Raw genomic sequence first — 15,124 nt, forward strand, 5'->3', positions numbered from 1 at the left:
CTGTTCAATGTTTACCTAAATAATAACGATATTATTTGTACAAGATATAATCTCCACAACAACTGCTTTTTTTGTGTGAATAATAATAATTAATTAATAATAATTAATCGTTTTTTTTATGGTTGCACTGTGTCACCTCAATTCAAATAGTAGCTATTATTATAGTACAATATTAAATAAAATGAGAATGAAAGTGAATAGAATTAGTCAATATATCAACACAACGTAAAACGTCCAAAATGTGTATGAAATCCAACAATTCTGTCCTAAAGCAAATGATATTTCAGACTGCGGTTCTCATTTATTTTTTTATATCGTTTAATCCTTTATTTTGAATGCGTATCTCATGGTTTTACATGTGAGTTGTGTTATAACATGTTATTATCGCTATTATCATTAATGGTGACGGTTGTTGTTTTTTTTTGTTTGAATGTTATTTTCACGTGAATTTGTCCATGATAATACTATGGGTTTTATTTTATGTGATCTGTATAACTGTGTGTATAAATCCGTTTGAAACATTTTGTCACGTTTTCTTGGGCGTCATCTTTGTGTTTTGGTGAGCAGCTCCGTCATCCCATTTAAAAAAAATAATAATCCTGTATATTTATTTGTATTGCGTGATTTACTTCCGTCAGATTACGAGTATTCGTGGTATTATACACACTGTTGTTTTAAATGGCCTTTTTTTTTTTTTAAATCGCGTCGATGGAAAAATGTTCTGGAAATTCGTAAATTGCCAATGTCCGGAAACGGATGTCGCTTTTTTTTCCCAGCACTTCAACTTGACTAGAGCGTGACGTCATTCCTTCCATTCATTTGATTGGCCCCTTGTTCCGCGTCCAGCCGCGGCCCCGCCCCTCCTGTTCCTCTCCGCTCGGAAAGATGGCTGCTGCGCCGGTGGTGAGCAGCTCCGGCCCGGCGCTCTGCCCGAGCTTCGCCGTGGTCTGTTCCTTCCTGGAGCGCTACGGAGCGACGCTGGACCTTCCCGAGATGACCTTCCCGGAGATGGAGGACTATCTCCTGGACAAGACGACAGGTAAGCGGGGAGCTGCGACACTGGAGGAGGAACAGGGGGCGACCACCACCATCATCAGCGGCGGGGATGAGGGTGATGACCGTCATCGGTCTCTGTGTGTGTGTGTGGCCGGGCATCCTGGTCCCGATCCCGCCGGACTGGATCTCACTTTTCCTCTCCGTCGTGACGACGTTTCGCCCCGGTCTTAGATTTTTTTTTTTGGAGGTACCACGTACAAGAGCCCTGACGCCAAACAACATCACGCGTTTGCGTTATTAAATTCGAGCCTTTCTAACCCAACGGGGCCCCTGAAGAGTTACAGGAACTGCTCGCAGGGGTCCCCAAACTCCAGATATACCGGGGTCACCACAGGAAACCGATCCACCTCATCCACTATTAGTACGTATTAGTTTCAATTAGCAGACATAAATAGTAAATAAATAAAACGCTTTTTTAACCTTTTCCACATTCGCTTTTCAGAAATCTGACCAGTAAACATTCTATATTTATACGTTATTTATAAAAAAAAAAACTCTTAACGTTCTCAAGTGTATGTTACAAAGTCCTGGAGAATGTTGTTATTCGCAGCCAATAGTCACAATGAATGTGATAAAAAAAACAAAAATGTTATTCTTGTCATTTGAATGAGTCATACAAAGTATGTCGAGGATGACAAAAGGTGTTAAGATCTAGGATCCATGTTTTTCCTTTTTTTTAAAATGCAATTGGATCGTTATTAAACTAGAAATGAGTGACTGCAAACCTCACATTTCATGTCGTCCTTATAAAAACATGACAGAGTTGATGAAACGACATCCATAGTTCAAGAATCGTGCACGTTTTCCTGGCCAGGAATTGAACTTGTACAGGGATTTAATCTATGATATTGATGAGAACAAGCACTTGTGAGTTGCATTCCTGGATATTTAGTAAGTGAGTAAAGGTTAAGTGTAAAGCGCCTTGTAACAATTTCCGATACAATTTTGAAAACATGTACAAACCGTTATTTGTTTAGTGATTTAATGTTGTTGTTTTGATGTCTTCACACAGCTTTTCCCATTTCAAACAATCTGTTAAATCGATGAATGAAAATCCATTCACAAGATGTTTTTTGAGTTGTGTAACTTGGAATTAGAATCAGAAACTTTTATTGCCAGTGTTGTAAACACAACGTATGATTTAAAAATATATATATATATATATGTTATTTTAGTAATATTATACACCAAATAATAAATTAAATAAGATAAAAACAGATCCATTATGTTGTTTACCTACACAACCAAACAAACACAGGTGAAAACTATGACATTTTTCAAATCCCTAACCTAACATGTTTTATTATTAGGAAAAAAAAGTGTTGAATGTGTTGTCTATGGATGTTACTTTGACCTATAAATGTGTAATTATGACTTTAATAGACGTATCTTAACACTCAGCAGAAGATATTGTGATGAATTATTCATCATCTGTGGTTCACGATTAATTATTTGACAGACCATTAATGTGGATAAACACAATGTTCTCTGTGCTATTGGATGGAGAGTGAAGTCTCTAATCACTTTTGTTGATCTTAAAAGTCAGTTTGAGTAAAAACATTTAAAAAACCTGGGATCTAGATTAGATAGATTGTAAGTAATGAAATGTAGGACAAGCGGAGCAGAGTTGAAAAAGGAACATGACAAAGGACTAATGTTTATGCTTTCCCCTTTATTGCCTTTCTGATATTGGATCTTCAGAGAGGGTAAAAACCTTGATCATCTACAGAAGAGTAAAGCTTGGATGGATAGATGTCATTTTATTGTCCTCGGGCAACAATATTTAAAATAAGATTGAGATGCTTTACAGACATTGCACATAAAAGTACTTGAGAGCAAATATGTGTATTACACAAAATCTCACATCCCTTCAGTGTACTGGAAGTATTCAATGGTGGAACTTACTGTCCAGACATCTGTCTGTAAATGTTGAGATGACGGATAGTCTTGTTTTTTATGCGCAAGACACACTATAAAAAAAGCTAAGATCTCACAAAGAAAATATTTACTGCCTTTCTATCCCACAAAAACAATTTAACATCGGATTGAAGAGTTATTAGTACATTTTCCATTATTGGATTAAGAAAAAAAGATTAAACTGGATATTGGAAGAATGGAACATACTAAATAAAAATGTTTTGATGATTGTCCTCTCCCCTGATTATATTGAACTCTTTGGCCTTAAATAAGATTTTTAATCTTCCTTAATATCTTCCTATCTGGCCTTGTTTATGAGACCATGTTTGCCCAACAATAGTATATTAAGTTGTGTTTAGGAATTATTTATCATTGTGACTAACCTTTGCAATACTTATATGATTATTAAGATATTACAATGGTTTCAAATTTCAAAATATTGGGGAACATTTTATTTATTTTCTTATTAATTCATAGATTGACTCTGGTGGCAGCATCACACAATCACTATAGTGAAACTAACAAAACAATGGTTGAGGATTGTGTATCCAACCAACATTTTTATACATGTTGAATGTGTAATGTGTTCACTGGGTTTTTTGTGCAATAATCTTTTTTAAAACCATGTTTTATGTTTTAAAAAAATGGGTGGAATAATCCCCCAACCCCTTGTAAATGATGAGGTGTATGATAATGTTTCGACTTGGTCCTATGTTGTTTTAAAAAGACGTTATAATATTCATAAATGTAACTTGATCTGAAGGAAACTTACATCCATGAACATTTTTCATTAGTATTTTCAAAGGAGTTAATGATCATGAATGTAAGGAAGTTTGCTACTGTTTTGTAACATAAACTTTAAAATGATTCAGTACTGTTGCCTCCTTGTTCTTAATGACTAAATTACAAATTTTCCTTGTTACGGGACTTTATATTACTGATGTATCTCATATATACCGTTTTTTTATTTAAAATTAATAATTCTAACGTCGCTTTTTACAACCAAATACCTTTTCTCTAGTATAAACGCCATTCGCGCCTGCGCAGTAGCGATCGCATCGGCTAGCTCGTTAGCCTCTAATGCTAACATCGCTTTATTGACCTGCATATTTCCAGTCACCATAATAAATAGTTTCAAAAATCACCAGCGTTTTGCACATACACTACTGTGGCATGTTTTCTTTTTTAAATAATGCTCGACTATGGTTGTTTTGCTAGCGTTAATGTATCCCGTCGCGTTCAAAGACGGCAGCGAAAGTGTAAACACTCGTTAAAATAAAATGTATCACCGTTTAAAGACGGTTTTATTCGTATTAATATGAAAGTAGGAATTCGTCAACACCTTTTGATACCTTGTATTTTTTTAATCGGTGTTTACACAGATCAACAACAACTAAATGAATCACGAATGCACCACATGGAATCTATTAACTGTAATGAGAATGGAAAAATGATTAAGATATGTTTTGTAATTCTAAACACAAACACACACAATGATGTTGACAGTTTTTTTGACCTTTTTGATATCATGCTTATACAGATATGAAAACTTTGATTTCCAAACCCCTTTGTGTTCCACAGTCCCTAAACCCCTGGTGGAGCTTCATGTGAAGTTGCTCCGAAAGTTGGGGAAGTCGGTCACGCCGGACCGCTGGGAAAAATACCTGGCCAAGGTGAGTTGTTTAAGCTCACATACTTGGCACGGTAGTTGCTTCAAAGCAAAGCTTGCATATTAAAACTGTTGCTACTCGTAGTGTATTTGTATTTGTCTATAGTTGAATGGTTGCACTGAGAGTTTCTATCGTTCTGCTGCAGATGTGTCAAGACTTGAACAGTACCTGGGCCTGGGAACTGGAACAGAACGGCTACCAAGAAATGTCCATGGAGTGCAAGTCCAGCATCCTCAAGGTACACCGTCCGCTTCCCTTATGTGGTGCTTCTAAAAACTTTTCTTTATGTTCAGTATTTGTGCGAGTGCCAGTTCGACGACAACCTCAAGTTCAAGATGGCGATAAATGAAGAGGAGCCCGAGAAGATGCGGCTGCAGCCCATCGGCCGGGACCGCCAGGGCCTGATGTACTGGATGCAGCTGGACCAAGAGCAGAACATCCGACTGTACACAGAGGAGCAGGATGACATCGACGGATCCACCTGGAAGTGCATCGTCAGGTAGACTAGTCGAACCTTTTGAGTGAAGAATCTTTTCTCGACTCTGTCCCAGTTATTGTACCAAAGTTAACCCGTTATTGACGATGATGGACATTTGTAATCGCTGTTAAAATGTTTTCAGAAGTAGTCACTTCACGGTGTCTTCTCAGGACTCGTAACGATCTGGCCGAAGCGCTAGAGCTGCTCAAGTCTCAACTAACTCCAGAGCAAACCCAGGACCAGAACCAGGATCAAGAAAAGGACCAAACGTCGTCTAGGAGCGGCAGCCCCGTGGAGAAAGCTGCAGAGGGCAAGTTGATGATTTAAAAAAAACAAAAAACAATGCTCAGATGATGAACGAAATGCTGATGGTTGGGGCGTTATTTAGGAGACGAGTCTGTGGGAGGAACTGCAGCAGAAGCGACCACGGAGAAGAAGGAGGATGTGAAGATTATCAAGGAAGAGGGCGCTCTAACACAAGGTACCATATTAAAATTCCACTTACAAATGAAATCACAGTTTAAAATGTGTTTTTTAAATACATATATAATTATATATACAATATGATACACTTGGTACAATATACTATATCGGAGAGCTTATTTTGAAAATAAAAATAAAATATAATTCTTAGTAGGTTAATACTTTAGGGGGGTGTTTGAATGAGCAACAAGAATAAGGTTCACAAATGTAAAAATAAATGTCAAAAAATGTCTTTAAAATAAATCTTAACAATGAGAACACATAAGAAATATTTTATGTTTGTTTTTAATTTTTAAATATTTGGTAACATTTAATTTATTATATATTCACACTATTATTCATAGCAGAACCTACAACACTTACACTTACAGGCAACGTGTGTGAATATTATGTAAACAAAAAAAAAAAACATTTACCCCATTAATTTATAAAGTGTTTTTTAATCTTTTTAAAATTTCAGTTTATTGTGGAGTTGGTCCTAAATTTAATTTAATCCTTGTTTACTCTGGGTGACACCGAGGCCCAGAAACAACACAAGGGATACTCAAACACGTTTGTTTTCGGGACTTCGGGTCACCTTGAGCCTGAGATAACACAAGGGTTAAAAAATGCATTGCTATCTCTTAACCTTTAACTAAAGTTGTTCGAAACTTGAATAAAATGTTCATCCATAAACATGGATATATTCATGTTCAATATTAGTTTCAAAGGAGATGATGATAATGATTCGTAAGGAAGTTTGATGTTGTTTTGTTACACAAACTTTAAAATGTTTCAGATAAGTACATATTATCATTTCCTCGTGTTCTTTTGTTTATAGTCACAGAAGACTCTGAGCCGACCGTCAAGCAGGAGAACTCTGCCGAGGACAAGAAGGACGTGGAGCTGCAGTCCATTGACAACCGCGTCAGCACCATCACCGTCATCAAGTCCGACTCCAGAGACTCGGACGCTCTGAAAAACGCAGTTTCGGTCGTGATGGCGCCGGGGTCGCTGGTGCCAAAACAGGAGGTGAACAAGGGGGAGGAGGTGGAGCGAGCCGTCGTCAGGAGCAACCAGCAGGCCAAGATCCCGCTGAAAAAGAGGGAGCTGAAGCTGGCCGAGAGTTTCCACGGCAACCACCTGAACAACAACAACAACAGCAGCAGCATAATCGTGTGTAACCCATCTGTGATCCAGATGAAGGACAACCAGGGCACCGTCGCCCCCCCACAGCAGCCGGGGAACCGGCCCGAGCTGACAAACGGCCGGGCGTCCGTCCTGCACAAAGAGACACAGAATGGTGTCATAGGGGTCATAGGTCATGTTGGGCACGTGGGAGTCATCCGTAGCGGCCCAGAGCAATCCAGGATCCCCGCCACGGAGCTTCAGAACGGGCCGGACCAGCAGAGCCTCAGAGGTCCTGAGGAGGAGAAGGAGGCGAGTCGGCAGTCTGTGCTGGTAAGAAAGTGTGAAGTCTCGGAGGAAGCCAAGATCCCGGCGGAGGAGGACCAGGAAACCCCTGAGGGACCGCTGGACAAGGAGGTGAAGAGTCCTCTCGTCACATCTGGATCAGGTCCTGATGTGGAGCCCGAGAAAGATGAACTGCCCGTGGAAAAGGAAGCGGCTCCTGAAGAGACCGAAGGGTCTTTAGAAAAGACGGAGAAGGAACCGGAGGACTCCAAAGAGCATCCGAGCGCAGTTCTGCCGGAGGAGGAGGTTAATGGAGGGGAGGCTTCCCAGGACCGGGCGAAGGAGTCCGGGTCTAAGGCGGGTCGAGAACACGCCTCGTCCGAGCTGCAGAAGGAAGGAATCCGGCTGAAGATCAAGATTCCTCCTCATCGCAGGAACAAGAAGAAGGAGAAGGCGCAGAAGGAACAAAGCAACACGGAGGAGGGGCCGAGTCTGAGGAGGTCCGCCCGGATATCCAGGTACCACTGACCAGTCTTCTCGGTTCACTGCTCTCATAATGTCATGTGTGAAGGTGGTCCTGCTTTTGTAGACCAGGGGTTTGGTAATGTCATAGATAGTAATAAATAAGTAAGTAATTTTTATTTATATAGCGCTTTTCCAGACCAGGGTCACAAAGCGCTTAAACAATCAAAACAATATTCAATAAAGTATATACTTTAAAGGTCAAGATAAAACTGATAACACAACAGTAGTTCCAGAAAATCAAGGAAAACCCTGAACAAATAAAAACGTCTTAAGATGTTTCTTGAAGGAGTCAGTAGATCCATAACATAACATAGATAACTAAGTATTAACAGGGATGGGGATCCTCTGAGTCAGAGACTTCTGTTTGGAATTCAAATAATTTTCTATTGTTATCATAGTCCTTGTGTGGTTTATAATTCAATAAAGAGTGTATAAAGCAAAATTATATTAATTTATTTACATTTACAATTAACATCCACAATCATTTTTGTGTTGCCATTAAACTTGCCACTGCTAGATGGCAGCAGTCATTACATCCCCCCGCAGCGAAAAGCAAAATATCTAGGCAATGACTGAGGACGAGAGGATACAGTCGACTCCAGCAGCTTTTAAAGCTGATCTTGGACATTTGTTTTCCAAAAAATTAAAAAAAAATGTTAAAACTTTGTAAAGACACATGTGGTCTGTAAATTATGCAACACCAGAGTCAAGTACTTGAACAATACTACAAATATATATTTGTTACTACTGTATCACTATACAGTACATAATATTGTTGCTCTTGTATCGTGCCAGTCTGTAAAAGAAAACTAAACATAGAATAATTAACATCCACTTACTTTTTTATAAGGATCTATACTTGTATTTCACAAGAAAAAAACAAATCTGGAATCCAGTGAATATTTGTACGTTAATAAGTAATCGATACAGTTCTGTTGAATCTATCTTGAAACATTCCGAATTTTAAATGGATCATCCTGTTAATTTCTCGCAGGCCGTGTCCAGGAGCTTCTGAGGGACAGAAGGAGAAACCAGAGAAGAAGCAGTCCAAGAAAAGCAAGAGGGAGGAAGAAGAGGAGGAAGACGAGGAAGAAGACGAGGAGGAAGAGCAAAATTCCAGGAGGCAGGAGAAAGCGGAGCCGACGGAGACGACCGGGAAACGCAGGGTAACCGTGTGCTGCATGTCCGTCAACTTTACATGTCCCCGTCTGACGGTCCCGTCATGGTGTTCAGGGCCGGAAGAGGAACCGGCGACCCCGCTGGACCAACATCCGAGTCAAGAGACACAAACCCAACGAAGACGAGGACGCAAAGGAGCAGAGCGAGGGCGGGAGCGGATCGGAACGCTCCTGCAAGCTGGACGAGGAGATCCCCGCCGAGGACGCCTGCTCTCACTGTGGCCTCCCGAACCACCCGGAGCTGGTGAGCGGACCTCTGGAGTGGACCGATGCCCACAGTTGACTCAAACCTGCCGTTCTCGTCGCAGATCCTGCTGTGCGACTCCTGCGACCACGGCTACCACACGGCCTGCCTGCGGCCGCCGCTGATGCTGATCCCGGACGGAGAGTGGTTCTGTCCTCCCTGCCAACATGTAAGTGTGTGTGAGCTCCAGACGCCACTAGGGAAGACTCTGCGATGTTGTGGTGTTACAGTGGTTAACAAGCCTTCTCAGAGGTTGTTCTCATTAGTTTTGATGTTTTTTTTAATCTCCAGAAGCTTCTGTGTGAGAAACTGGAGGAGCAGCTGCAGAACCTGGACAGTGTTCTGAAGAAGAAGGAGCGAGCAGAGAGGAGGTCAGTGTGGCTGCACCTCAACAACATTAGCAATGTTAGCTCAGTTGTGTTTTGCACACATGCATGTACACAAACGAGTACATACCTTCCTAGCATGCTCACACACGCACACATAGAGCACTCAATCATAATCACACATTGTGGTGTGTGTGATGCGATAAGTATCACAATACAGGGACAACAATAGGATGCATTGTGTTACTGTATTAACAGGATATATTCGAAGTATTGTCGAGTACTTGACTCTGGTGTTGCAGAATTTACAGACCATATGACTCTTGATGTCGGTTTAATTTTTGTGAAACTACAATATATTCATCAGCTTTTTTCAACGTTGATGTTTGGAGTCCACTGTATCCTCTCGTCCTCAGTCATCACCAGTATCTTGCGGGGATATCATTGTTTAGCTGCAGTGGACGTAATGACTGCTGTCACCTTGTGGCGGGAAGTTTAATTGCAACACAAAATGAACAAAAGCTTTAGGATATTTGCATGATAATTATAAATGAAAACAGCGAATTATTTAATTGACAAATGCTTGAACGAAATGTAAACCATAACAGAGCTATAATCAAAGTAAAGTGTGATTTTAAAAGCCAAAAAAATATATATTATGACACAGAACAGTTGAATAATGGAGTATCATCAAAATGTGTTGCGATATATTAGTGTTTTTTATATTTTTTCAAAACCCTACATACACACAACTATCTTTGTACATGAACACATATTTGGATGATTGTTCATAAACCAAGATGGTTCACATAAGAAGAGAACATTCACTCGAAAGCAAACAAACCGAAACACACACATGATGCACACAAGCACGTCACAAACAGTTGTGGGTCTCTGACTGTTGTGTGTGTGCAGGAGGGAGCGGCTGGTCTACGTCGGCATCAGCGTGGAGAACATCATCAACCCTGTGAGTCACACAAACGCAAGATCCGACCACAACAACACAACATTAACGTCCCTCTCTTTGTTCACAGGACGGCGAGGAAGCCGAGGAGGAGAAGTTCCCAAAGAAGAAGGATCCCAAAAAAAGTAAAAATCTGGGCAGGAGGTCCACCAGGACCAGGAAGAACATCAGCTACAGGTGAGGAGACGTCTTTCCACCTCGACGCTCGTATGTTAAGGTTCGCTTCACTCTTGATTTTCCTCCCAGGTTCGACGACTTCGACGACGCCATCGACGAGGCGATCGTGGAGGATGACGACTGCAATGGTGAGTGACGTCAGCGGCTCCTCAGACGACAGAGTGACAATGTTCTCCTTCAGTTCCAGCCCGAAGAATGGCCGCCGTCCTGTCCGGGGCGAGCGAGAGACGCCCGCCCCTCAGATCGCCCGAGAACCTCGCCCAGAGCAAGAAGAAGCGGCGGCTGAACGACCTGGAGAGCGACAGCACGGCGGTGGAGAGCGAGGACGAGTTCATGATCAGCAACAGGTGACGTACACGCCACAAGGGGGCGCCGCAGAGAAACGCAGACTCTTACCGTCCTTCCCCCTCGAGCAGCTCTGAGGAGGAGTTTGCCGCTTCAGCAGGAGAGGAGGACGAGGAGGAGGAAGACGCCGGCAGTGACGGGGGAAGCTGGGATGGTGCGAAGAAACCCAAGCGGGCGGGGAAGGCCGGAGCCAAACCCAAGAGGATAAAGCAGAGAGGCCGCAGACGTGGTCGACCCCGACACTCCTCCGAGGAAGAAGAGGAGACGGACGAAGACATCGGTGAGGCTTTGAAGATTTCTTAAATTAACTGAAAATGGTAAATTCTTCTTACATAAATACCCTTTTTTTTATGCTTTGTCAGCACATAAAGCACTTGACAGTTACGCATTGACACACACAATCACACACTGATGGGAGTAGGCTGCGACGCAGCGCGCCATCTCAATCATCGGGAGCAATCGGGGTAAAGTTTCCTGCTCAGGGATGCATAGACACAATCTCATCCAGAGCTGGGATTGAACCCGCAACTTCTCAGGCAACAAGCCCATAATGGTGGAATTAAAGAGAATAAACTCGGGTTACAATGATGAAGTTTGTAAAATCAAGCTAAATTAATTATTTTAGATAACTTTAATCTTATTTAATCTAATATAAAAGCCCTTTCTTTAAAAAAAAAAAATGTTGTATTCTAAGTTCCAGAGGCAATAAGTACCCGCATAAAAGTAATATTTGAAGTTTTAGAAGTGATAAATATAAAAAAATACAAAATTAAATTAGTTTCTATGTGATGTTTGACCTCATGAGGGCCACGTTAATGCAGACAGAGGGCCGGTGTGGCCCCTGGGTCACACTTTGTCTGATTGAATTGTGTTTGGTTTTTTTTACGGTTGCTAGGTAACACGATTGTTCCAGGGTGCAACAGAATCAATTTCAGGGCTAAAATGTAGTCGTGGAAGTGATATTTGTTTAGTCCAAAAATCTTCAATAATGGATCAGCTCCCCGGTAGCATCCTCCTAAGAACCTCCTCAGAACCTCCTCCCATCATCTTATCTTTATCTCATCACGTATCACATCCATGATGACATTAATGTGAAAACTATATATTTTTTCTGCAGCATAAAAATAGCCCTTTAGCAGAGTTTTGTGCCATCTTTGTGCTTCAATCTTTACTTTAAAGAAAAGTCATTTTTTAACTCAAGTTCTGGTCAAACTGGATTCAAGTCACAACTGGTTCTGGTTCTCCCCCAGACTCGGACCAGTACAGCGACCGCTCGGACAGCGACGACGAGAAGAAGCGAGGCGGTCTGAGGCGAGGACACCGGCAGCAGGTCAACTACTGCGAGACCACAGATTCCTCAGACAACTCCCGCGGGTCCAACAAGAAGGTGAAGGTGGCGAAGCCTCGCGGACGACCACGGAAGGAGCGCCTGTCCTCGGACTACAGCGACGGTGGGTTTGTCTTCACGTTTGGTGGGATTGAAGACCGAGTTCTTACGATGGTTTTCCTCCACAGTGTCCACGTCATCCCGAGAGTCGGAGGAAGACTACCAGGACGAGGATGAAGATGAGGGAAAAGGACGGAAGAGGAAGAGGAGGGAGGAAGAGGACCTCAGAGGAAAGCGGCGGCGCGAGCGACGCGACGAAGGCGGCGAGGGGGAGCGCCGTGGACGCCCCCTCAAGAGGAGACCGTCGGGAAAAGGGGAGGACGAGGAGAAGCGGAGCCGGCTGAGGACAGACGTGGAGGACCCGGAGAAGATGGGTCGCGGGAAGAGGAGGGAGATGCTGATGCTGCAGCGGAGGAAGAGACTCGCTCAGATGCTGAAGAAGCGCCGACCCTCCACTGACGAGGACGAGTCGGACTCCGACGACTCCGAGTCCACGTCCTCCGAGGACCGTCCGGTGCGGAAGAGACTGAACCGCATCGACTCTGATGACGACGAAGACGACGATGATGAGGAGGAGGAGGAAGACGATAAAAAGGATAAAGAGGATAAAGAGGTTAAAGAGGAGAAAGAGAATAAAGAGGATAAAGAGGAGAAGGTCAAAAAATCGGTCGCGAAAGAAGAGGCTCAGGTTAAGGAGACGGGTCAAGCCGTGTCTCCGTCACATGGTTGTCAGACCTCCAGAACTTCTGATGCTTCGAGAGACAGTGGTGGGCCGGACATACCCAACGGCCCGTCGCACGACGGGGGGGATGAGGGGGAGGAAAAGGAGGAAGAGGAGAAGGAGCAGGAGGATGAGGCAGGAGAGGGGAAGGAAAGGACGGACTCTTTACACTCGGACCAGAACAGTCCACACTTGTGATGTCATCAGTCTTTTTTTTAAAACCTGTCTTTGTTGTGCCGTGGTTCGAGTCCTCGTCACCAGCCCTGGTTCTGGTCCACAGAACTCCTCCCTCCCACCCTTATTCCGTCAGTGTGCGATTGGACTTAGGGACACACTTCCAAAACCTGTTGGCAGTTTCATGATCCTAAAACTGTGGCTCAGAATCTGGGAAGGTTTGATGGAGTTACTTTTTTAACAGAAGATCCAACTTAACGTGGAAAAAGAACATTAAGAATAAATGTGTTTCAGTTAAAGAACCAAACGATCTCAGATCAACTCTGAAAACAAAAAGATTTTTACTTCATCAGAGTCCGATTATGAATTTGCAGAATTAAATCTGTATTAATCAAATTAAAAGTGAATCTGATTAAACTTTAGATTTGATTTAATTGATGTCAGAAAATCGAGTTACAACCGAAGTCGTGTGACTGATGATCCCATATCCGGTCGCCATGACGACATAGGGACAGGGCGGTGAATGGGGTAAGGGGGGGTTTTTTAAGTCGAAAATGTAAATAGTAAGACATGTAATAGTTTTTTTTTTTTCAAATATCACAATAAAAATCTGATCTATAAATATCAATTCATCAGGTTGCAAAGTGATTGAATATTGTTAATCATGTTTAAAAGAAAATAAATGCTAAGGTGGGAAAATCTGGGTGGATTTAATAAATCAGGCAAAATGAAATAAGATGAAATAAAATAAGAAAAAAAAGCTGTGACTTGTTACGCTTAAATCTTCATAAATGGGAGAAAACTAAAAGAATATTTTAATATTTTCAACTCTCGTCTGCTGACTACAACTGTTTTACAATGTGGATCCGGCCACCCGTGGGTTTGTCCCCAATTAGTTGATGCAAACTGTGCAAGTTAATAAATCTCCACTCTGGCCTAGAAACATCCCTTAATCGCCTGAATCCGATGCCTTGGGGCCAATTCTGGACCATGAAGTCGTTTATCGTGACTCACAAGTAGTGCAGATGAATTAAAGTGCACCAGAATGTGATCCAAGTGCTTTTAAAAAAAAGGTTGTTTTCAGAAAATATAGATGTCTGTTATCCAGAAACTTCCAATGGTTGATGAAAGATGTACAAAAAAAATGTGTATGTTGGGGCTTAAAGGGGGGAAATGAGTGTATTCTATGCTGGTGAGAGATGAAGATGCTCTGGTGAAAATCATCTTGGTCCAATGTTGGATCCTGTCATGTCTCTCCCGAGTCAGAGCTGGAGATATTTTCAAGTCTTTAAAAAGTTGCTTGAAAACACAAACTAATATTTTTCTTTTTCCTTTTTTTATTTTTTACAATGATGGATCGGTGAAACCCAATGTTGATCAATGTCTACGATGATTGATTTTTACAATTTAGAAGATTGTGAAGTCCGTCGCCCCGGAACCGTCCGGTTCTGCTGTACATACTCTTCTGGCTGTTTTTGTTTTTCTGTAAAATAGTGTTATATTTTCTACATGAAGGAGACGTCGCTATGTGGATGATAATGATGATGAAGAGACTTCTTTGACACCTTTTTTTAAGTTTTACTTTTAGTGGAAAAAAAAAGTTCAGTAAAATGTCTTATAACTGTTAAAAAAAAAAAAAAAGTTCCTGTCTTGTCTTTGTTCGGTTTATGACGACACCGGGTAATGTCGCCCTCTCGTGCTCTGAGTTGCTATTACATTTTAAACATGTTTTTTTTTTTTTACATATCTAAATATGAAATGCTTACATTAACCTATTTTTTTCACTTACTTGAGCTGTTAAGAGTTTATTAGAATGTTTTATCCTAAAAAAATTAGGGATGGGCCATCACTATTGAACATGTCCACCACTAGATGGAGCTAAACGTAAGTTTCACATGTTTTCCCCTGGTTTAGTTTTTGTTATGAACTCCAGTTCTTGCCTTTTATATACATGTCAGATAAAATAAAATAATTGTAATTCATTCCTTAAATAACAGCTTTTTATCACCAATTGTACATTATTATTGACTATTGTCAAATGTATTCAATAATTACTATTTAAAACTCGGTAGAGATGGTCTGATGAA

General features: G+C 41.6%; 1 protein-coding gene across 1 annotated transcript; it reads left to right on the plus strand.

Moving 5' to 3' along the window:
* The first annotated feature begins 421 nt into the window (after positions 1-421).
* On the plus strand, positions 422-14,920 carry rsf1a (remodeling and spacing factor 1a). Its single transcript, XM_087795969.1, has 18 exons — positions 422-1,039; positions 4,555-4,646; positions 4,789-4,881; positions 4,937-5,142; positions 5,292-5,431; positions 5,510-5,602; positions 6,425-7,514; positions 8,516-8,687; positions 8,755-8,943; positions 9,008-9,112; positions 9,235-9,314; positions 10,185-10,236; positions 10,304-10,410; positions 10,480-10,538; positions 10,592-10,757; positions 10,827-11,035; positions 12,006-12,206; positions 12,271-14,920. Exons 1-18 carry the CDS (start codon positions 886-888, stop codon positions 13,059-13,061), a joined length of 3,999 nt encoding a protein of 1,332 aa, XP_087652095.1. The 5' UTR covers positions 422-885; the 3' UTR covers positions 13,062-14,920.
* The last annotated feature ends 204 nt before the right edge of the window (positions 14,921-15,124 follow it).

This window comes from Callionymus lyra, chromosome 7, assembly GCF_982586985.1.
Source record: "Callionymus lyra chromosome 7, fCalLyr1.hap1.1, whole genome shotgun sequence".
NCBI lineage: Eukaryota > Metazoa > Chordata > Actinopteri > Syngnathiformes > Callionymidae > Callionymus > Callionymus lyra.

What these genes read in the sequence shown, in the direction of transcription:
- rsf1a (XM_087795969.1), top strand. Translation starts at nt 886, where the DNA reads ATGGCTGCTGCGCCGGTGGTGAGCAGCTCCGGCCCGGCGCTCTGCCCG. An exon ending in TGGAGAACATCATCAACCCT is followed by an intron (nt 10,237 to 10,303) that starts GTGAGTCACACA and finishes CTTTGTTCACAG; the next exon opens with GACGGCGAGGAAGCCGAGGA. An exon ending in GTCCTCGGACTACAGCGACG is followed by an intron (nt 12,207 to 12,270) that starts GTGGGTTTGTCT and finishes TTTCCTCCACAG; the next exon opens with TGTCCACGTCATCCCGAGAG.